We start from the raw sequence: 24,116 nt of genomic DNA, 5'->3' as shown, positions 1-24,116 counted from the left end.
TTTACAGGCTGCCATTTTCCACATTTCAGCAGCACATGTGGTTATTACTACAGATTGAATGCATTTGAAACTTTTTTTTTGTTTTTGTGCCTACCTCCTGCTCCAGCTGCTCCAGGCGTTTACTGGAGATCTTGAGCTCCTCCAGGTTGCGTTGCAGGGTTTGATTTTCAGTCTCCACCTCTTGCAGCTCTGCCTCCAACTGCTGGATCTTTTTGCTGCTGTTCTCTAAAGCCTTCTGCAGGCGCTGGTTCTCTGTATCTAGGCCCTGGTAACTCACCTGGGAGAGTAAAAGCCAGATTAGGATATTAAAAGCATCCATGAACTAGTTGTACCGCTCCCTGATGCCAGATCCCTGTAACTTACCTGTGAAAATATTCGTTGGTGATAATAAAATACAATAATGTAATGTGTAAGGTGCCTTTAACTCTACAGCTGTTCTGCACAACCTTGTATAAAAGACACACATCACTGTATCTATTAAGGACCAGGTAACTCACACATACACTATCTAGCAGTAGTCTGCTTTTTATTTGTCCCTTTCTTGCCACATATGGTTGCATTTTAGCTGCGTCTCACTTCTCTCCAGCCTCACAGAAGTACCTGTCGTACGACTGGCAGTCCTGAAGTCTTACCTCTAATCTCTCCGTCTTCTTGGATGAGGCTTTGAGCAGTTCCAGACTGCGCTTCAGCTGGCTCCTCTCGCTCTCCAGCTCCCTGTTCTCCGCTTCCAGCTGAGCAGCCTTAGCCCCTGCTGACCGGAGACTCTCAGCCGAGCGCCGAAGCTGCAGGTTCTCCTGCTCCAGCTGGGAGTTTTCCTTTTCCAGAGCCTCCAGCTGGAAGGCCATGTTCTTCAGAGCGTCCAACTTCTTCTTCAGACGACGGCCCTCTGCCTCCAGCTCAGTGTTCTCCTTCTCCAAAGAAGACACCTACACACACATAAGTGATGGATGAAGATGAGGACTGAAGCATTTCTGTCTTACAACACCAAGGTGGTTCTGATGGTGTTGTGTAATGGCAGCCCAAAACTCTTTAATGTAAACTCATTACAAATTTTGCAGTAATATCCAATTCCAAATTTTAACTACTTGCAGTACAAATGTTCCAAGAGTAACAAATAGTGAATGACACAGAGAGACAAAAGACAAATGTCAATAAGGGGAGCCCAACTTGTAATAGATGTCCTTCTCTGATGCAGAAAATGAGTCCCTTGATCTAGGGGAGCTCATAGCTTATCAAGCATCAAGCTTAAAGTGACAATCCTAGCTACAGAGACAGGTAATTCTTGCCAATTTTCTGGGAAGCTATTCAACTCCAATTCTTAATAGCGGTTAACTAAGATGCACAAGAGGCAAATACAAACATACATTTCTCACGTTAAAATTACTGTAAACTGTTTATTTTCCATGTTAGTGCTACATTTATTTAAAATGCTTTGGAGAATAACTAATATTCCACATCCGATCTGCTAACATGAAACCATGTGGGGAAACTGACACAGACCAACTAACAAAGCATACAGACACATGGACATCTCAAAATACAGACCAGGCAGAAAACAAAATGCACCAGACCTTTTCACAGGTGATTCCAAGACTGGCAACTTTCTTCTGCAGGCTCTCGTTGTCCCTTTCCAGCTTCTGCATCTGAATCTCCAACTCCTCTGCTCTCTCACCTTTCTCCTTCATTACTTCAAGCTCCTTACCTGCATAAAAAAAACAAAAACAAAAACACGCACACACACACACACACACACACACACACACACACACACAAACAACCAGAATTTTGATCCTGTGAATTCAAATTGAAAAAACAAGGAATTTGATGTACAGAAAAGGAGGCCAGAAGCTAAAGGTTGCTGTACAAATACAGATATGGATTCCTTGTTATCAAAAAGGACAGACGGAGAAAAACCACACCCACACTTACTACAATGAAGCATAAAAACTATTAAATACGTCACTCACGTAGTTGTTTCCTTTCAAACTCCATCTTATTGAGTTTGGCTGTTGTCTCACAGATGGACTCGTGGAGAACGCGATTCTCTTTCTCCACATCCTTGACCCGAGCCTCAGCACCAACCTGGCAGCGCTGACGCAGAGACAACACCGTCTGGCCCAGGTGCTTGTTCTCCTGCTCCAGACCCTTCAGCTGGAGAACAGACAACAGAGTTTTAATGACGGACTAGGGTCATGTTTACCATAAGTGATTTACTCATCAATTTTAAGCTATGTGTAACTTCATTATGTTTATTTTACGAAGATAATACCGGTATCACTCAGGCAGGTCTCTGCCACCTGTTGTTTGTGGATCATTAGTGGTGATGAAAAATATTCACGTGTTTCTCAATGTGTTCTGTGACTTTATATAAAAGGATTCCAGCTTGCTGTAATGAGACTGGCTGTATGGGCTGATGCTTGGAGGAAGATTTAAGAAATGAAAAGGATGCCCCAAGGTTCTGCTTCAAATTTTCATTGAGTTTAATTAGATGAAAAACTAAACTAAAAAAAATAAAAAATATCAAGAAGCAGAATTGAAATATAAATCCAAGGATTATACAAAACTACTGTTCATTTGAATATTATGTGTTTTGGAACTGCCCTGCATTAATTACATCGCATTAAGTTTACAACCAACTGGATAGAATTGCCCACAGTAATCTGTGAGTGCAGCGTGTTGTGTTTTCTTTGCTTCTATAGCTCATCAAAGCCGGATTTTACAAATCAGATGGTTAAACTAATCAAAAGGTGTCAGATTTGGGTCTAACAGCTATAAAGTGCCTGCAGACACACAACGAGCGACTGCATCTGGGCCACAGAGTGCCAGAAATCTGTGTAGTCAATAAAACATAGTGGTAGTATCACTTAATAGTTTTTTGAGCCAAATGCAAATCAATTGCACAACGATTGCTCTCAAGAAAACTCTGTATAGACTTCAGTAAATTACACAGCTTAGTCATGTTATTTTCCTGGAACAAGAATCAATGATGGTTTTGTAGAGAGAGGAGCATGTGACGCGTGCGTCTTAAAGCTCTGTTTGTCTGACTGTGTTGGTGTATCTGACCATATGCTTGTCCAGTATACAGACTGCAACGTTAACTATATTTTAAAGCACACAAATGCTTGATGTGATTGCAGTCACTCTCATAAAAGTTGGCCTCTATAACATATTAGGTTAACTACGCTAACTTATTCTGCCTTCTTGAACACAACAGGTCTAATCATTTAACAATTTATCATTCAGCAAAAAAAGTGGTATTCAGGAAAATGTCATACAAGCAATTATCACTTAGAAGATTTAATACACAACTTTCTACTGATGGCAAAAATAATAACTGTTATTTAAAATGATGACCATCTGGTTTTGGGATGAACTTCCCAAATTAAATCTGTGTGTGTGTGTGTACCTGTCTCTCAGAGTTTTCTCTGAGTGTTTCCAGAGTCTTCTCTAGTAAAGCCTTCTCCTTCATCAGGTCAGTACTGAGTGACTCGGCGCTGCGGAGTGACTCTCTGTCTGCTGCCAGTTCACTCCCCAGCTGCTCCACCTGTAAGCAATGATTAAAATAGAATCTTAAAATGTCACTATCTTGATTGTGTTTTCATGTTTTGATTGGTGTTCATAACGAAAACTGGTGGCTCACTAATGACAGTCAAATCCTTTTTGTCAACTTTGTTACAATGTGATTCAGTCAAAAAGAAGCTGGTGCAATTATTAATCCATGATACAAACATAATACATCACCTCATTCTGTCACAACTCTGCAGACCAACACACACAAGTTAATGTATGTGCACACACAGACAGGCACACATTAAATGAGACTATTTCTGTTGTTTGAGCATACCAGCAGCTGCATTCACATTTTAATGTGTTTTGGCTCTAGACCTAAAGTCACTCAGAAATAAATTTCTCATTCTGGATTTTCCCTTTGAGAGAGAAAAACACAATTTCATGCCTTTTATTCAGAGTGCACAGAAAGAGGCTTATGTTTCTGAAAATAGTTGAGAGACTTCTCTTAGCGAGGGGCGTTTGAGTGTCAAAGACTGGAAAAGAAAAGAAAAGGCAATGCAGGGCTGCCTGGATTTACAGCTTTGCTTTCATCCTTCAATCCACCCCTCTCTATCCTCTCTCCTTTTTTTTGTTTCTCACTGTCTGAAAAGGTCAAAAGACAAGTGATATATTATGGAGGAGTGCTGGTCTAATATGCTAATCTTGGTGGTGACCCTGATGCAAGGCAGAAAAATAAACTGCAATTCCAACCGATGCTGCAAAGTGTCTCAAGACAGTCAAATATATAGTATACCTGATACATCTCTCATGTTTACTTTATTGCAAACAGTCACAGAAATTAAACACTTTTTTGGTTACAATATGTACTGCAGGCATGTTCTAGCCAACAGATGGAAACTGTCCAACATATCCATCCACACAACTTTCTTTATTACCCTATTATTCAGTTAGCAGCTTTGCAAAAAAGTATTTCTCATGATGCACAACTTATTTTACAGGCAATCTGAAGGCTTGACAAAACCTATTTTCCTTGAAGAAAACTATATAACTAAGAGATGACTGATGAAATGAGGAAGTGTTAGAAGAGTATATCTGTGTGTGTAATTTTGCCATTGAGTTATTAAATATACGTCATACGTATGTTCAGAGGAATAAACTGGAAATTACTGTGTCAACGTAACCCTTACCCAACCACAGAAAAACACTTGAATACACAGTCCACTGCTTACTTTCTGGTTCAGTCTCTGGTTTTCCTGGCTGACTTTGGCCAGTTTTGTCAGGGTGTCCTGACTGGCTGCTCCTCTGAGCTCCTCCACAGTCTTCAGCAGGGTCTGGTTGTCTTTCTCCAGCTTCAACAGACGGCTCGAGGTCAACTCATTCACCTCCTCGCCCAGAGACTTCTGAGGGACTAAGTCAATGACAGCAAGAAAATGTGGATTATACATCAATGTTTTAACAAATACGAACAAATAAATTCAGTTTCGATTTTTTGTGTTTCAAGTCAAAACCACAAAGAAAATTAAGGAGACACAAATCAAGTTGAGAATATAAATCCATCAAAAAAAAAAAAATGAATACAAAGCCCTAGGGTCTAACTTTAGAGCTCTTAGGCTTTTAAAGGGCCATTTGAACAAACAACCCCCCACACCCAAACAAAGTCTTTATCCAGATCCCTGGCTAGTTAAACCTCTTAACAGCTTTATAATCCAAACGCACAGATTATCCTCCAGGAGCCACTGAATATTAATTACAGGTCTTAACCAAGTGGAAAGAAAACCCAGTGGAGGCCGGCAAATGCAGAAGTGCCATCAGGATGACGCCAGGGCCAAGAGCCAATGATCAAAGCCTGGTCTGTTGGCCATCTGAAGCCTTCAACCTGTTCACTTCAGGTCAGCTGCATGATTTTTCAACTCAACATCCCATTCTTTGCTTTCCTTAACACTCCTCTTTGTGTTCTGTTCTGTTTTATTTTATTTTTTACTTATTCTTGCTGCCAGTCAACATGCAGAAACTTCTTCTTGTTCTCTAGTGTTAAAATGATCTTTGGCTCCAACTTCTTACCTTCAGTAAGTTCTGGTGTCTTGGATAGTTGCTCCAGCTCCCAGCCCAGGTGCAGGGACTCATCCATGCTCTGTTTCTGGGCCATCTCAAGCACAAGGTTCTCCTCCAACAGCTCCTCCATACGCTTACGGTCCATGTCCCGCTCCTGGAAAGAACAGAGAGATAGACTGTGTGTCGAGATTAACACATATGCTAAACACACGACTGCTGACATGACTGTCTGTTTTATGCTTCTTTTTTTTTTTAACCTCTACGACTGATCTTGATTTGGACCCCAGTTTCACTAGCTATAACTCTCATCACACTCTGTGCAATCAAATCTCAGATCTCTGCGCTGGAACACTGATCCATAAATCCACCATCTCACCATCTCCAGGTCATGGATCTTGGATTTGAGCTGCAGATTCTCTTTCTCCAGGAGGTGCAGTTTGTCAGACCGGGTCCGGGTAGCATCCAATTGCTCCTCCAACATGGCCTTAGTCTCCAACAGGACCTGGTTGTCCTCCTTCAGCTCCTACAGAAACCACCACATCAGCAGACAATACAAGTTAAACAACAAAACAAACACTGCAGCTAGTACAATTAATTTTTGCAGTAACCGTATTAATAGTAACAGTATAAGCTGTAGTGGAAATAGTATAGTAGTAATACCAATATATTATTTTCCAATTGTTTCCAACGATATATTTTTAAAAAGGCATATCTCCACCACAAATGTTTTAGCAACATTTATTACTTTACATCAATATTTATAGTTAAAAACTACTACTTGTGCTATATTTATGACTTAACTGAAAAACACTTGCATCATGACATTATGCAGTATGGACAGTCGCTGGGGTCTCACATATTGGTCACATATTGCTTGCATGTTGTTCACAATGTGGCTAGTTTGAACTAATATTACTAACACTTGATTATGTTCTAAAGCAATAGCTAGTTCCTTTGATGTCAGCTACATGATGCTCAAGTATCCCAGAGGCGTCCTTGAACAAACACTGTCTTCTTGGCTTAAAGCAATGCTCTGTGTGTGTGCAGTTGTGTACCTCGACTCTGGCCTTGTAAAACTCAATGTCATGAAGTCTCTCCTTGTATCGGCTCAGCTCGCTCTCCAGCTTGTCGACACGGATGGCTTTCTCTCTGAGTGCGTCTAGCTCGTCACGGTAGGCCCGGGCCGACCGAGCGTCCGAGAGCAACTGGTAGCTCTGCAGGAGTTGACAGCCAAATATAGAGCATGAAATGAATATGCTGAAATGTGTTTAAGCATTCTGAAAATATTTACAAAATAATTTGACTCACAAGAACACACTTGGCAAAAGTCAGTGGGTTCAGTGACTCTGTAATCTGGTATGACTAGTAGATTATCTATGAACAACAGCCTAAATATTTTCGTTACATAAACAGATAAAGAACAGAAAAAACTCTGCACATTATCAATTATCACAAACACGCATCCACACGCACACATACAAACTGTCCTCCATGCCCTGAACTCATCCACCTTGTTAACAGCATCCAGTCAGTCAGCCAGCCGCCCACTCCCAATCAAAAGCCATTTGAGGCTGTTGTTGGACTAAAGATAACTCTAATAGCCCCTAATTAGCTAAGTCACTAGCTAGCTGATTAAAGCCTGGCAGCGCTGCAGAACCAAACTGTGTTTGTGTGCATGTAGGTGTGTGAGGGTCACTGTGACTGGTGGCATTACTTCTTGCTGAAGCCTCTTGAGCTCCACTTCCATGTTCTCAAGCTCCTGTCTGGTGTCCAAAAGCTGCTCACTCTTCTCCTCTCTGAAAAAAAAAAAGATAGAAAGGAAGAGGAGTTACACAAGGATAAAATGGAAAGTCAGAGGATGTAACCTAGAGAGAGGAAGGACAGAAAGAATGTCAGGAAGTAGAGAGTGATACAGATTTCTTTGTAGCAAAAAAGCAAGAAAACTATGTTTGTGTGTCTCTGCTCCTATGATTAAGATGAAGCCATACATCGAAAATCACGTGCCAATTGCATGCAAGTGTATCAATTCAGAGTATTAACAAGGACATTCCTTTAGGGCTGTTTCCATTTTAAAGCTTGCAGCTAAATCGTTTAATGGTATCAACCTATTGACCTAGTTTCACAGAATAGTTACATTTAACATAATCTGCCTGAATAGCTTCACCATCTTAACTTTACTTTCAGTGTTTTAGTTTCAGTAGCTTGGCTTTTTTTTTTTTTTTTTTTTTTTTTTTTTTACATTTTTTGGGCTGTAAATTATTGCTATTAATCATGTAGTAATGCAAGCTGTGTGAGTTTTAGCAGTTACATCAGTCAGACTTCAATTGAACTGACTCAAGACTCAACTAAAAATATTTAAAAAGCAATCCTACTTTAATATTTAGATATCATACAGTCTGTATTTCTCAAAATGTGAGTGATCAGTTTTAATTTCATTACTGTTAGCATTGACACACAGCATAGGCAACATCCCAGTAAGCTTAATAGGGCTTTGTTGGCAAGTCAGAAAAAACAGCATCTCACATGTTGATTTCAAGACATCAATCAAAACACTAACCCATTTTCTTAAGTAAAGCGCCTATTGTCTCTGGTGTGTTTGAGCTGTGGTGGTCAGGACACAATGTCTTTCCTTGACTTTGGCTACTAATAAACAAACAACCTCCTTCTGCTGGAGATCACACTCAGCATAACACGCAATGACAAACCGAGAGGGGAAAGATGGTAGTTAAAAAACAACTGAAGAAAAGAAAGTACCCTGTGACTACTTCAGGGGTAAACATATGCAAATCTGCCCCTAAGGCTCAAACCCCTCATCTTCCTTTATTCTGGAGAAACTACTAGAACAGATAAGATTAGAGAAGGAGAGAAGAAAGTTTTCTGGTTGTGTAAGTGGTACAAAACAGAATTAAATGTATCATTCTTTCACCAATATTCAATAGTAGGGTCTTGCTATCTGCTATCTGTATCATTTGTCAAGTGACAGCAAAATAGGGCAGCCTGACATTTGCTGTTTGTGTGTGTGCAAATTCTCAAGGCTCCTATCATAGAAGGAGAATGTGTCACACTGCTTTGAAGGAAAACGACTGCATTCCTGAGATGCTGTTCTGTGTGTGTGTGTTTGCATGAAACCGCTCCACTGAACATCTGATGGCCTATTTGATTACAGCTTGCTGGAGTATCGGGGTGAATCTCAAAATGGAAAAGGCATCCTTATTTTCTTGCTCTCCCATTTATCTCCGCCTTCCTCCCACAGCTAACGTTATCTGTGAAGTTGCAGTCAATATGCAGGAAGGATGTTCCTTTACCCATTTCTGTTTTTGTTTCATCAGTTAACTCCCTCCACCTCCTGCAGCCCCACCCCATCCCCAAATCACAAACACCTGTCAACTCTATCATGGCAGATTAGCTTTGGGCTCATATTATGGATGCAGCTGGCTCTGCTGCTTATGTTAATGGTTTAACACACGATGTATCTGCGCAAGCACAGACGCAAACACTTGTATGCACTGCTATATTTGAAAAGCCAAGGAATAAAGGCAACCTTTATTCCTCACAATACCTCTCCCTCTCTCTCCCTCCCCCTCTCCCCCTCTCTCCCTCTCTCCCTCTCTCTCTCTCTCTCTCTCTCTCTGTGTAAAAATTAGCAAACATTTCCTCTGTAATATTTTGAACTTTCTAACTATAATAGTATGTCAAGGAACAGGGGAATGTGATTGGATCTTAAACATGTCTCTTAAACCTGTACTCCTCAATAAAGAACAAAAAAACTTTTTTTTTTAAAAACATTACCAAAAATGACGAACTACAATTGCCATTACTACAATTCTGTCTAAAATTTTGAATTTACTTGTTGTCAAAAGTATACATTTCAGTTTTCATTGATTTGTTGTGTTACTGTTTTGTAATAAATACTGTCATATATCAGATCCCAAGAACTCAACTAACAAATGCATTTTCTACCTGGTTTTCTTTTCTAGGTCAATCTAAATTGTACATTTATATTTAGTTGACAGATTATTAGGTACACCATACTAAAACTAATGCAGTCTAACACAACAGCCCTGCTATAAATCCTACCTTCTTGAAGGTTATAATATAGTTTGTGGTGATGTTGAAATGTATTGCATTATACAGAGAGGTGTTTCTGTTATTTAGCCTACCCTCATTGATATAAATGGTGTGGACAAAATAATAGAAACACCTATAGTCAGTATAACTCAATACAGTTCAACAGCATCACAGACTGCAGCCTCCAGAATGACCATAATGACCTCTTTAAAACAGTTTCAACAAAAGCTGAACATTATAACCTTAATGAAGATATTTTGAAATAACCCTGACGGTGGGGGGGAGACAACAAACAGGTACAATACATCTATATTTAAAGCTAGTAAGGGGCTTTTAGAGGCAGATAAATGTTATAAGTACAAAATATTTTTTAGCCTGGGAATCAGGTAAAGACTTATTGAGGAATAGCAGCTATAAAAATGACTCAAAATATGTTTCATAGGTATAAACTCAATTGTTTGTCTGAGCTTGAACAGGGGGAGGAAAAGCAGCCAAGACGCAGCGGCTTTAACAGAAACATTAAACAAAACAGACCACTGTGGGAAAACTGAACCATACCCCCCGGCTCTGACCTGGTCTCCTTCACACAAACATTTGTATGCAGAGACCATATCTGTGCATGTGCATGCACCTCTCCTCTTCTGCCTTAGAGAAGAAACTGCAATCATGTGACCAGACTACAGACTTAAAGCCCTTTTTGTCCCTTGTCTGTGATAGAAAGGCATTGTCATGTGACGGGCCAGACACCACAGCAACAAGGAAACAATACCATAGCAACCAACAAACAAAATAACTCATTGGCTTGTCGGGTGTTGTTCTGTAGCCCTATTCAGATCTACTGAAGAAAACGTCATAATGTAGGTCAAGGTAATATAAGGGAGATGTCTATAGTGACAAATGTCAGACCTTTTCAGCAGGAGAACCACAATGACTGAGTTTAGGCTCACTCAAGGAGAGATGCTTTTCACTCTTTTCATGTGACCAAGCAGAGGGTGACCTGCACTCCACTTTGAGTTACAACCAACTGTTAAAGAACCATAATTATGGGCCGAGCAGCTCTGCTTGTATTTTCCAATGTTGTTATTCTTCTTCCTTCTCCTCCTACGAGGAAATCTGCCTTCCCATGCATGAAAATAAAACTTTGCACATAGGTCCAATCCTATGCCAAACTTCCTCAAGTAGCAATGTGGGCTAATAGTCCTGATGGTGGCGCTACGGCAACCATCAAAAGTTTAAAAATTCATAACAAATCAGTCATACTTGTGACCACTTTGCAGCTTTCACCAAAATCTAGACTCAGTTGAGCAGAAGTGTTCAGATGCTTCAAGCTGGCAGGAATTATGAAGTCCATCACTCAGTTTTTGAGAAAAATAAGTTAAACCTATCTTCTCCCACATCTTTAAACATCAGTTTGTCACTTATGGAGCAGTCTTTGTAAAAATAAGTTACAGAGATCTCTATGTTGTCTAAATGAAATACACACAGTCTCAGAATTTTGTCTTGATAACTGAATTTTTGACACTAGTTTGAAATCTGCCTTTACATGCATGGACAGCTGTTATTGCAACCCTGGTGGTCTTAGCAAAGGTTGTGAGTTCAAGACCCGGGTGATGCAGAGTGAATATCTTATACCTACTAAGGCATTGTGCTGTGTGAATTAGAGACACATGACTTCAAGGTTTAATGATAATTTTGGTCCAGACAGTTCTGCTGATGGACCCTCGTGTAACTCTCATTTGTCTTCCTCCTCTTCCTTTTTTCAACTTCCTCCTAAAAATGCCTGGCCCCGACTCACTACTGCGCAGCAGCTATAATTCTTGTTTGCATTTAGCCCTCATACATGTCATTCTCTATTTGACGAAGGAGACAACAATATCACCTGCAAAATACAGGCGCGGAATGATACAGCATTCAAATATGACCTAAGGCCTTTTCCAAATCATTACGATCCACTGCTAAAATTTGTATAAAGATGACTCGTTTGAATACATTTTCAACTGCTAAAAAACAAAGTGGGGAACAGCAAACTTTGCATGAGCAAGCCTGAAATCGGTCACTATTCATAGCGTTAAGGTGAAATGTATTTGCAAACAGATTTTGACAAATTTGAGCAGTTCTGACAAAACTCTTAATATTTGTATAACACCCAGGGGTTGCATTCATTTTAATGCTGCTATGGTGATGATGGACTTCTACCCTGGAAATCAAATCCACTCAAGTGCACAAATGATTCCCTTGAATCAGAAACTACACATTATCTGAGCTGACACAGACCATTATTGAAATCTAATCCAAGATTAGTTTCAATGGGAAACTATAATTTTTTACACAATGTTTTCAACATTAGACTAGGAAGTACACAGCACCTCTTAACCTTCTTACAACAAAACAGTTCCTGTCAAAGCATTCAGTATCAACATCGACCCTCATGACGCCAGCCAGTCTGTTAAATTAGATGTTATGTTTGTGCAACATTTAAATACTTCTCCTTTTCTTCTAACTGATCTGTGTTGACCATTAAGCCTTTGTCTGGCAAGGGATTATAGCACTTTAAAAAGGAAGCTCTATTATTCATAGGCAGAATGTAAAAGGCCTCACCAACGTTTGTGAGTGAAGGTTTACTCGTGTGTGTGTGTGTGTGTGTGTGTGTGTGTGTGTGTGTGTGTGTGTGTGTTGCAGTGTGACATCACAGCAGTCTGGTCTTATGCGAGTAATAAGAGATGTAGAGAGGAAATGGAGTGCTGGTCTCCATCACTCTTCCTCTCTGCATCATCATTGTTGTTCTTTCAGCATCATGAAACTCACAATAACCACGGAGGGCTGAAGACCAAGAGCATACACTCCTCATGACTTTATTTGCAGAACCTAAAATTTTGAGACGTTCCTGATTTGTCAGGTCTCCAAACAGCAAAAAACACCACCCAATGCAATAACTATGCCAAAAATGGGGCGCCCCTGTGGCTTGAAGTTTAAGACGCTAACCATAAACTGCAACATCCCTGGTTCGAATCCGACCGGGGATAAATAACTAAATAAATAAATAACTAAAAGAAAATCAAAGCAAACCAAAGAATTTGAATAACAATAATATAGTCCTGATATTAGGATGTCCACAGACTAATAACTATGCAAATTTACAAACTATGGAACTTATAACCAGCGAAATTATGGAAATTTCATAACCAGCGTGTATAGGTACAGTAAACTGTATTTTCAGAACACTGATGACAGAAGCCTCGATTCCTCTTGATGTCAAAAGGAACACAAGTACAAGTCCAAACCACGAGGACCTGACATCATCATCATGAACAAGCCAATGACGAATTGGGACTTTAAGTTCCCAGTTCAGATTTAAACAGATAAGGTAAGAGAAGCAAAAATGGGAAATACATTAGCAACCAAGATTAAGGTTAATAGTTACTGTCTAATTCCAGCAAATTATCTTTTTGTGTGTAGTCCTTGAGTTTGTCTTGGGATAACTATGGAGATTGAAACAGGTATAGTTTCTATTTTTCTTCATTTTGTCCCCCTTTGCTAAGTTTTTAGTAATTACTTATCTAGCTGATAAAGCCGTGGCACTCACAGTTCTTGTCGAAGGCGTCTGATCTTGGCCTTGGCATCTGCCAACTCCACAGAGAGGTGCTGTCGGCTTTCGGTCCTCCTCATACTGGGGGAGTCACCGGGAGACTGGGTCGGACAGGGAGCCAGTGGAGACAGCTGCACGCAGTCTCTCTCCTGGGTTAACTCCACTATAGTCTGGATGGAAAGAGGAAAAAATAAATGGCATGTAGTGAGATTTCTAACTGTGTATATAAGTGCAAGAGCTAATAGAAATCACATTTGAGTTCACATTTGACTCCTTAAAGCCGGGCTCAGGAAAAAAAACATGAACACACTACAAAAAGTGAGAAATATAATTTTGAATCTGTATTTAGGGTAATCTGTACAGAATGAACCCATGTTGCTATTTTCTCAAATGGCAACATTTAGAAGTAGGATTCAAAAATTGGACTAGCATGGACTAGAGGCAAAGAGGAGAGCAGATCCATGGATTCACCCAAAGCACCCCCACCACCCAAAAGTAGACCACAGGCATTAGGGCAAAAAGTACATCCCACACACACACAACACACAGCCGATTTTGATCTAGTGCCCGTGACAGGAAATGGGATTTAAATTGAGAACGGCTGGACTACACGGTGATAATCTGGAGGCTATTAGAACCCCTGACACACACACAAACACACACACACAAAGATCAGCTATATCAGTCGTGGGCATCTGCATCCTATGGGTTGGAAACTCATTTAATGACGCATATACTCCAAGTAAAACACACACACACACACCCTCCATCCATGAGACAGTTAACAGTTTCAACCCTTCCTTCCTGAGGTTGCTCTCTTGTGGTAACGGCAAAAAGGGAAAAGTTTCCACATAAGCTTGCTAGAAGTAGCCCATCATTTTCATTAGCAAAAATTATGTTCATAGAACTGTAACATATACACAAACACGCACCTGCACACGACCTCCCTCCACAGAAAAACACTAAAAATGTACCACACTTTCCTAGTTGTGCTTGACCTATATATTGTTGTTTGGCTTATGGTGCTTTAGGGATAAAATAAATTTCCAATACGGCTCAATAAATAAAAATAAATAAATAAATAAATAAATATATATATATTTTTTTTTTTTTTTATTTTTTTTTTTTTACCTCCAGCTGTGTGTCCCTCTCATCCACCAGGTGTTTGAGGTGGATAGCCAGGTTTCTGGAGAGGCTGTCCAGGTCCTCAGGAGGCATTTCCCCACCTTCCAACCACTGTAGGTCCACTACGTTCTCCTGATTATGAGTCACCTAAAATAAACATATCTTCAATAACAAGATTTTGTCCCCTGATGTAGAGAAAAAGATTGCTGTTCAAAGATTAATTCAAATTTTGCATTCATAACACCTTGTCAGACTGGTACATTTTTCAAAAGTTTAAACCTAACCATTTACCGGCCCATTCCACTATTAGCATACTGCACATTAGATGACTGGTAATGGAGCCAAAGGACGTCTCAAGTTTTGTTTTCTATGAAGGAGAAATACCTCTTGGATGTGGGATGCTATGGCAGCTTTGGTGTCGAAGTCCAAAGTCTGTATACGCTCAATGTACTCTTCCTTCTTCTCGCACTGTAAACAGAGGGGAGAGGAGAGGAGAGATTTTTGAGATGTTAAAGAGTTATGTGGGTTGGAGGTCACCTGGAGGTTAGTAGACCAACACTGCAGACGCAAAGCAGAAGCTGCTCTAATATACAGGTTTCCAGGGAGCAGTAGGTGTATTGTAGGTGTAAGCTCTTTTTCACTGTGTGCTAATTTTTACTCAGCACCAGGTGCTGCTGGGCTTAATGCCAGCTTGTAGACAGAAGTAGACAGAATATTACGTCAGAGTTACTAACATTAATGCAACTATGGTGTCTTTTTGCTAAAGCAATAGAGCCAGTGAAAGGTCAATGCTCTTGTTTGAAATGCAGTGAGAACAGCTGAATGGGGCTTTATCATACAACTAATGTTGTGTAAAGAATGGTGCAGCAGACCTTTCCTGTCTTGTGACAGAATTACAGTTAATTGATTTTATCAAAGAGAGCAAATATAGCTGTAATCAAGAGAGAGGCTGAACCAAATGGAGACTCTCTTTTAGATTTCTGGCTTTATATTGGTACAAGAGGACCAATAAAAGTAATCAACACAGCAACTAGCTCAGTTGAAGACCTTCACAACATAGGAAACATCATGGGGTGGGATCATTTATGGAATTGATATTTTGAATCATGAATCACAGGTACAAAATGTCTCAAAGTTTGATTGCCGTCTGTTATGAACTTGCTTGCTTCCTGCTCCTTGAAACCTGAATTATATACACATGTGTGTATATAAAAGTGTGTGAGTGTTTAAGTGGACTAAACTGTGCTCTTACCTGGACTGCACAGCCTAGTAGCAGCAGCAACAATTTTTTCATCTCCTCCAGACCTAGCTCTAAAGTAAGAAACAAAAAGATACAGAGTTACAGTATGACTACAGCCAAAGCACTTAAAGCATGTCTGCATGAGAAACCAAACAAAATGACTGTCAAAACCAAACATACAATTTGCAACAATTCTAATTATGTCTTGTTTCAGTTTGACTTATCTGACATTCTGTTCAATCAGCTGTTACAAAGGTTGATGAATAAATTGTATTGATAGATTGATGGCAGAGGAAACCTTTGCCTCTAGCACTCCACCGCAAAATGAGAGATGTGGTGAGCGATGGAGGGGGATACCTGATAATGTTTATATTTGTAAAGCCCATCTTTCCAATTAAGTTTTACAAAGTGCTTTGTAACAAAACATTTATATTCATAACGAAACTTCATTTTTTAAATTACAGCTATAAATAATCTAGGTCATAGCAGGTGTTTCCAAGGGACTTACTCATCTGCCAACTCTGGCATATGTTTAAATTTATTTCCCAATAACAAACAAATCAAGATTTTGTATGTCACGGTTGAGGTGCCACCTTTGCCTCATTTTGAGGCAGGAAAAATCCTCCATCTATCCCGGACAAACCAATTAACTAATTTCTTGTAACAATTTCCCTCTAATAAAACCTCTTCCTCTAGTTACAGTGCCACAATGTTTTCCACAGTGTAGTGAGCTGGCACGATGAACTTCCAGTACTCTTCCACATGTCAGGAAACCTACAAACAGCTGCTAGCATGCTCAACCGGCCTGAGCTCATCTGTGGGATTTGGGGCTGAACAACAAGTAAACCAGGTGGTGTATGTGTGTGTTACACTGACTAAGTGGTGTGGTATGGTATATACAAGTTGTGAGCATCTGTGTCTATGTCTATAGTAGGACTGTGTGTTTTCCCTATTTGGAGGATGGTGTGTGTGTGTGTGTGTGTGTGTGTGTGTGTGTGTGTGTGTGTGTGTGTGTGTGTGATAAGCCAGCTCATCATGTGGCCCAGGGGGTAGTGAGTGAACACTGTCAGGCTCTAATAATAAATCCAGATTAGTGACAGCATGTTTTCTGTGTAGGGTGGTCTCTTTGCATCTCAGTTTAATGGGCCACTCATCACAGCAGGAACAGTTAAACAGCAGGCATACAGGAAGACAATTATGATCTGTGACTTTACACTTTTGGGGACTTTCCAAATGATTTTAAGTGAAAATGAAATTAGATGAATAAAACCACTTCAACATTATTGCAAATTAAATCTCCCAAAAAATTACTTTGCTGGAGAATCGAGTCCTATTGTCTGTGTAAAGCACCAATTTAGAGAGCGACAAACAGACGACCAAGCAGTTTCTTTGGAAAAGCTCAGTGTGCCATAACAGAGCGTGGCCCCAGGATCTATCAATACATTTTACAGAATCCTCCACACAATCAAATCAATATCCCTACTCTCGTTCCTCTTGAATCAATAGAGACTCACAAGTCAATGGGTTATTCAGCAATTGAGACCTTCATGTGGTCATGATGTGGCAGGTTAAATCATCATCTTTTAAGCGGAAGTCCAATATTCATGACATTTGATACTTGAGCGTGTTTTTCTAGGTCTCGGAAATTTTCCGCTGTCAGCTGGGTAGGACTTCACAGCTAAATGAATGTAAAGAAAGCATATATTATCTGCTCAAAATGTCTGGATGAGCGCTGTACTGCAGCCTACTGATGTTCAGAAATCTGTGTAGAGGAAATGTTATAAAAAGGTCAAGTGTACAGGTAATGGCCTCGGTATGCAGAAGTGCTTGTCAGATGGTCGAACAGCATCTGAAACCTCCCCCCACAACTATACGATGTTGGGGCTTTGTCCGACAATTACAATTAGCACCCAGACATAAATTACATGGCTTTTTGGGTGTTAACTGAGACACTGTTGAAAACCTCATATGATGATGTGATTTTCTTGCATTTTATCCACTTTAGAAAAAACTTTTCCATTACTTAAAATCCATTACTTTATATTTATATAATACAAAGTCATTATTTCTAGAAAATAATTATAATTATCTGTAGGCTTGGGGCGGCATTTATTTTTTCATACCTTCATACCTGACATTTCACCGGGGGTATACGATATATGGTGGTATTTGTGTAAAAAAAATAAAAATAAATAAACGTAGACGCTGCGCTGCTAGTGATAGCGGCCCCGAATCATCTCACATGATGCTACTCAGATCTGTGTGTTGCGACTCGACTTAGTGCGTGAAAAACACATACAGCCTGTGTGACAGCAGAGACGAGATGAGAGTCAGAGAAATAAGCGACAATAAGTAATTTCACATGGTGTGCTTTAAAAAAAGAGAAAAGTATACAGCAAAAAGAGAGCTTTTAAATCAAGATTGGACAGACTCTTACATGTTCATTCTTCCCACGGACAGACCGTGGCGATAATTAAAAGCGGCAATGTCAAGCCACTAACTGGGCCTGTCACGATAATTACTTTATCGACTTATCAAGTTCAGCAGAAATTACCGAGGCCAAGTCCATATATCATACGATATTGCCCGTTGTGTTTACATGCGTGTTTATTTGGATAAGAATGTCACCAACATTTTAGCCAACATCATGCCAGAATAAATAGCAGGGTTTTCCCTACCGAGATCTGGATGCAAAGCCTGAGCAGTTGTTTTCACACTGCCTGAGCCAAATGAACAGAAAAACTGAGTTTGAGACATGTTTTGCTGTCATTTCTGGTAGTGAGTTTTACCAAGGGCGGGGCTCAAGCAGCTTAAAAGTTCATTGCTATTTGAAAGGGTGTACTTGTATTATTATGCTATTATATTATCATTATGAGTGGCATAAAATGGTCTTAAACTGACAATAATATCGTTTATCGCAATTTTTTCTGAGACAATATTATCATCATCCAACAAAAGTAGTTTTCGTGACAGGCCTACCACTAACATTACGAGACAAAGCATGGAGCATCTTTTGAGCAAATATACCCGTTCAAATCCGAACTGAGCCCACAGAATAAACAATCTAAGAGCCAATATGATCAACCCACCTGAAAGACAAGCGTCTGTGTTTTTGACGGTAATTAGAAATCATACCTTCGGGATTTCTAAATACCCTGGTATACCGTTATACTTCGATACCTCCCAAGCCTAGTTATCTGCTATGATGGTGTGCTATCAATCAAGAGGAGGTCACGATTTTGTGCTTAGTCAGTCTTGGTCAGTACAAAAAGGTACAAAAGCTCCTGCATTCATGATATAAGAAGAAACATTAAGCATATTAAGAGAATATGAATTGTGAATTTGGGCCTGGAAGGATGAAGGTAGATAAAACTTAATTCTCACAGCTGCAAGGCTGCTTGATGGTACTCTATTAGAGCCATAGGAACCTATTCTAGTCAGGGAAGGGATTTAGCTCAGCAAATCTACTGGAGAAACGCAGGATAGATAAGGGACCTCATAGGATAAATAATTTATACAGCTGGAGTGGGAGAACAAGAGGGAGAAACGGTAAGAGGCAGAGATGAAAGGAAAAGAGACAAAAGAGGAAAAGCACCACAGAGCACAAGCAACATAAGCATAAGGGAGGGATATAGAAATAGAGAAACCAAGAGAGAGAAAGATAGCAGGAAGGCAAAGAGGCAAGGTGAAAATAGAAAAGAGAAATCTCCCTCCAGCAGCAGCAACGAGGCTTCAAGGAGGCACTACCCGTCTCTCTGCTAGCCTCATCTTTTCTCCATCCCTCTCTTCCTCTCTTCTCACACACACACACACACACACACACACACACTTCATCCATCCATTTATTCTCTGCAACATGCATCCACCCACCCACCCATCCTTCCTTCCTTCCTTCCTTCCTTCCTTCAACATTGTTACAAATCATCTGTGCCTCCTGAGTGTTTGCATTCACTCATCTAGACTTCCTTTTTCACCTCCTTTCCTCCCCCCTCGCTTTAACCTTCTAGCAGGAAACAATAGGTCAGACGGACAGTGACTAACTCTTCTTCCCGCAATGCAATTGTTAATCTGTGTGAGGATGTGAGTGAATAAGAAGAAAAACAAAATGTGTGTTTGCCTGCATGTGCAATCAATTGCTACAACCCTCTCCTCTGCCATGATGAATATAGTCATTCAGGACCCGATGACTTGCATGTCAGTGGTGAAACTGGTACAAGCAATCTGATATTGCTTTGACAGCATGCCAGAGTATATTCAACCCATCTCACTGGAGCAGAGGACAGAGTTGGCTGAACCTTATTTTCAGATTATTTTAGGGCATTTGTGCTTTATAAGGCAAGATAGAGTGTCAAGTGATTTCAAAGACAGACAGCCGTGGTCCGTGTCATGAGCAACAATACATGCAACCCAGTCTGCCTTCACACAAGGAGCATTGATCTGGTTATAGATTATCATAAAAAAATAAAGAAAAAAGATATATTGCTCAAAAAGGCATTTCCTCCTGTTTATCTTCATTGTTTCATTCTCATAACTTTCAAAGCCAAACCAGCACGCACACAAACAATGCTGTCTATTCTATTCTTCCTTATGGAGACACTAGACACCACAACATTGTCAAAACAGACTGTATAAACACACATGCCAACACACGGAACACTGTTTAACTTTTCTAGCAAAAATAGTAGGACTTTTTTCTGAACTACTCACGATACACACACACACACACACACATACACACACACATGTCAAGCTCATTTTATTCTTTCTGTCAGCTGTCAACAGTTGTCTTTCCAGTTGTTACTGTTAAAAGGATTTTAACAGTAGCAACAACAAGGAGCTCATTGAAAGGTGCTTTCATCTAAAACCATGTCATCCATATGTTTTTATTCATAAAATGTATTTATAAATGTCTTTTTTAAAATCTAGATTGCATCTGAGATTTGTGTATGGCAATCTGTCAACAGTGTTCTCCTTCAGTAGGAGTAGTGGAGAGAGGGGATATGATGTTCTAGTAGTCAATCACTGTTGCAGACTGAATTTATGCAACAATAATAATAATAATTAAAAAAAATAATAATAATAATAATAATAACGACAACAACAACAACAACAACTGACCAACAAGAGACTTGAGTGAAGTAGCTACAGACCAGCAAATACATCAAAAATGTTGGGGTGGGAGTGTAACACTGATGGTCACAAATACATTTTGAGGGGATAGACTTAAGTTTTCAGTAGATCAGACCAGATCCCATCTGAAAATTCACAGGCTTTAAGACAGAAAAAACAAAGGAGGTACTGTGCGTGTGCATACTCACTAAACACTACTTGGTACAAGGGAGCGTGTGTGTGCATCTCACTGTGCGTGTATATACAAGGTAAATCAGTGCCTGGGGGGGTACTACAGTGCATTCCCACTGTTCACTGTTTCAAAGACACCCCTCCCCCATCCACCAACTAAATGTACACACACTCCCACACAGGCAGAGTCGTCCCCTGCCCCCTAATGAGAGCATAATAAAAGCCACATGGCCAATGACTTTCAGCTGGCAGCCACTGAGCCAGACTCCACCGCTGGCTGGCTGGCTGGCTGGCTGGCTGGCTGGCTGGCTGGCTGGCTGACTAGCTAGGGGGTAAAGAGCATAAGAAACCCTGAGGAATGTAGTCTAGTGCTTTCTCCCCGCTCTGGTCCACTAGCTCGGAGCTGCCCTCCACTCTTGTTTGCGTTGGGTCAACTTTGGTATTCACTTAATATTCAGCCTTGTGTAAGGCTGCATATCTGGAAGATTTTCATGGCCCTATACATACAGTAGATCTTTAGAAATGAACTGCTGTGAAATTAGCTATGACATATTCAAACAGTAGACATTATTTTGGGAGTTCTGTTCATCAAAGAATCCCTCTTGGCTAGACTAGACTGTGTTATTATGGGAAGCAGCACTGAAAGGCATGAATATAATGCCAAAAGAAAGCTGTTTAAGAGTTATGTAAGTTAAGTATGCTGCCGATGGTCTTTATCACTAGTAGGTGAACAAATATTTTGAATAACCCATTTATACTGCAATAAACTAAAAACGAATGGATCATGTAGATCGCTTTGGTCTGAAATTATGAAAACTTTTTACTGTACTTTGGCAGGGCAGTGGTAGTTTTTCACTAAGGTAAATTAACAACCAAGTTATCCTTGCATGAAACAGAAACACAGTCAAACACAACGGTGCACACCAATGTGTGTGTACTCGCTGCAGCCTCTTATTGTTCGTTTATTTATCCTGCATGCCTGTGGGGGCGTATGAAAATTAAAGAGGTAACTGTGACTATTGAAAAGCGATGAAAACCCAAAAATAACAGCAATGGCTGTGGTGAAAGTGTGATAAAGGCTGCTGAGGGAGGACAGGGATTTAGAAGCCATTGTATCTGCTTTAAAAAAAAAGGTACAGATATCTTTCAACAAGCTCTGCCAGCTGAGCCTGCAAACAATTCACTTTGAAGAGCTGATGATTAACATTTGCAGAGATGTACACAAAGGCTATGGATCTTTGTGTGGACACTCTTTTCCAAAAGTAAAACAACCAATCTAATGACCTTGTTTTATCAAAAGCTTTGCAGTAGGGGCTATTGTGGCAATAATTGATTTACATGGGCTGGGAGTCAAGCATTTTTTCATCACATGGTTCTCCTTTTATCTATAAAAACCTTTTATTTCCACAGTCAGTCTTAAATGATGGTCTGCTACTAGTTATCTTCTCTCCTCAGTGGCATCATCAAGGTCACATTGGAATATCAAGTTGCACTTGGGGCTGCAAAGGTCAAGCTGCTCAAAAATGTTTTCATGAAATGAAACACTTGACACTGCACTACTATTGCTTTAAGGCTCCTCAGACATATCAAATAGCATGTCTGGGTTCAGTAGGTCAAAGCCTTGCTGCAAAATGGTAAAAATGATTTGAACACGTCAGGTAATAGAAGTACACTAGAGGAATAGAAGAACTACAGATTTGGCCTGCCTTCTTTTATCTGTCTTCTTAGATTTCATTAAGCCATGGCAGAGACGTTTCACATTGGGGTTTACTTTGAACTGTTCTTGTAAAGGACATAGTAACGCTATTAAGCGCTGTCAACAGTTTTTTATAGCCAGACTCAATATCGTCACTGGATAGCAAATTGGACCAATGGCAATCAATCAATTCGACTAATGGCAGAAGTATAATTATGTTGCTTTCTCTTAGGACTTACTTATGTAATACTGTTCAGTTGAAATGTGACCATTTAATCTTTTTCTAGGAATTACTTTGTAATACTGTTCAGTTAAAATGAGACCATTTAACCTAATCTTTTTCTAGTAGCTGTTCTTACCATAAACGTTGCATTATGGTCATTATGGACCAGTTAATAAATTATAGGATTTAAATATGTGCTCTGGTCCCGGTTGAAGTTATTTTAGTTGGTCTGTCAATTATCTAACTCAAGCTTTTTCCTGCATGTTTTGTTCCCCAAGTTTGTTCAAGTCACCCATGAGGATTATCTCCTTCTTCTAATCACCTTCTTTGACAATGGTATGCAAGTATTCATAAAACATGCTGTCATAAGATGGTGGTCTGTATAGGGCTATTATAATAAAAGGACATATTTGGGGCAATCCACCATGCCATCTCTCCTGTCCCTCCTGAACAGATTGTAGCCAGGGATGTTAGAAGCCACAGATGGAATTGACTCCTTTAACCATGTCTCAGAGAAACACATGAAGTCAAGGTTAGAATCTATCATCAAATGCTCCAAATGTGCTTTCTTAGAAACAATACTTTGAATATTTAAGTGACTACATGAAAGTCCCTTTGCCTTAAAATGTGGGTCCCAGAGCATTTTAGCATTATTAACAGTTTTTAACAGTTTCATTTGCCATTGTTCTTTATGGACTCAATTAATGTGACCAAAACTTTGGTTTTCTCCTTGAAACCAACCAATTAAAGTGTCCATTTCCCATCACCCCAACAATAAAATCATCATTTTCACTTTCTTCTGTCAAGTCCCCTTTAATTCTGAAATCATGTCCAATTTTTAAATGGCATGGGTTATAAATGACAGTTAAATAGACAGCTCATTATTGAGCACATGGAGAAACAAAGAAAAGAAGTGAGTCAGTCAGAGAGAAAGTCACTTGAAACATCAAAGCAATCGATAATTAAAAACAGGTCTATTGTTGCATTCTAATGAAGTGACAAAACCACTTTAACACTGCATGTGTCCTCCTTGTGAACTGTATGCACGCTTGCTGCCCCTGTAATTCAACTAGAGGAAGATCTTGGAGCTGGTATGAATCATTTTTTGTTTTGCTTAAGTATGAGTCTGTATAATGTTGTGGTTGTATTGTTTAGTACATTGACACTTACCAGTCAGAGGGTTCCGGCCCAGTACCAGCACATTTGGTAAAGGCATCATCACCAGCTGCTGGAGAGTCTCCTGTTACACAAAGAAATAAAAAATATGTAGTATTTAAAAATAATTATGGATAAGAAAATGAAGAGATACAATTTA

General features: G+C 39.8%; 1 protein-coding gene across 9 annotated transcripts in view; it reads right to left on the bottom strand.

Moving 5' to 3' along the window:
* LOC122884074 (girdin-like) overlaps positions 1-24,116 on the bottom strand; it is a 76,671-nt gene that overhangs the window by 21,359 nt on the left and 31,196 nt on the right. For all 9 annotated transcript variants that reach the window (XR_006379795.1, XM_044213421.1, XM_044213429.1 and 6 more), the window contains exons 4-18: positions 23,972-24,041; positions 15,594-15,652; positions 14,726-14,809; positions 14,348-14,488; positions 13,214-13,386; positions 7,277-7,358; positions 6,618-6,776; positions 5,939-6,085; positions 5,572-5,716; positions 4,740-4,918; positions 3,407-3,544; positions 1,968-2,151; positions 1,572-1,702; positions 633-926; positions 95-277 (exon numbers count right to left, since the gene is read on the bottom strand). Coding sequence is in view for 8 of the 9 variants with exons in the window: in XM_044213421.1 (XP_044069356.1) it covers positions 95-277; positions 633-926; positions 1,572-1,702; positions 1,968-2,151; positions 3,407-3,544; positions 4,740-4,918; positions 5,572-5,716; positions 5,939-6,085; positions 6,618-6,776; positions 7,277-7,358; positions 13,214-13,386; positions 14,348-14,488; positions 14,726-14,809; positions 15,594-15,652; positions 23,972-24,041 (2,169 nt within the window). In the remaining variant the exon portion in view is untranslated. The remainder of the gene's footprint in view (positions 1-94; positions 278-632; positions 927-1,571; positions 1,703-1,967; positions 2,152-3,406; positions 3,545-4,739; positions 4,919-5,571; positions 5,717-5,938; positions 6,086-6,617; positions 6,777-7,276; positions 7,359-13,213; positions 13,387-14,347; positions 14,489-14,725; positions 14,810-15,593; positions 15,653-23,971; positions 24,042-24,116) is intronic.

This window comes from Siniperca chuatsi, linkage group LG11 (assembly GCF_020085105.1).
Source record: "Siniperca chuatsi isolate FFG_IHB_CAS linkage group LG11, ASM2008510v1, whole genome shotgun sequence".
Classification (NCBI taxonomy): domain Eukaryota; kingdom Metazoa; phylum Chordata; class Actinopteri; order Centrarchiformes; family Sinipercidae; genus Siniperca; species Siniperca chuatsi.
The sequence above is the reverse complement of the archived record's forward strand: the minus strand, read 5'-3'. Positions and strand labels throughout refer to the sequence as shown.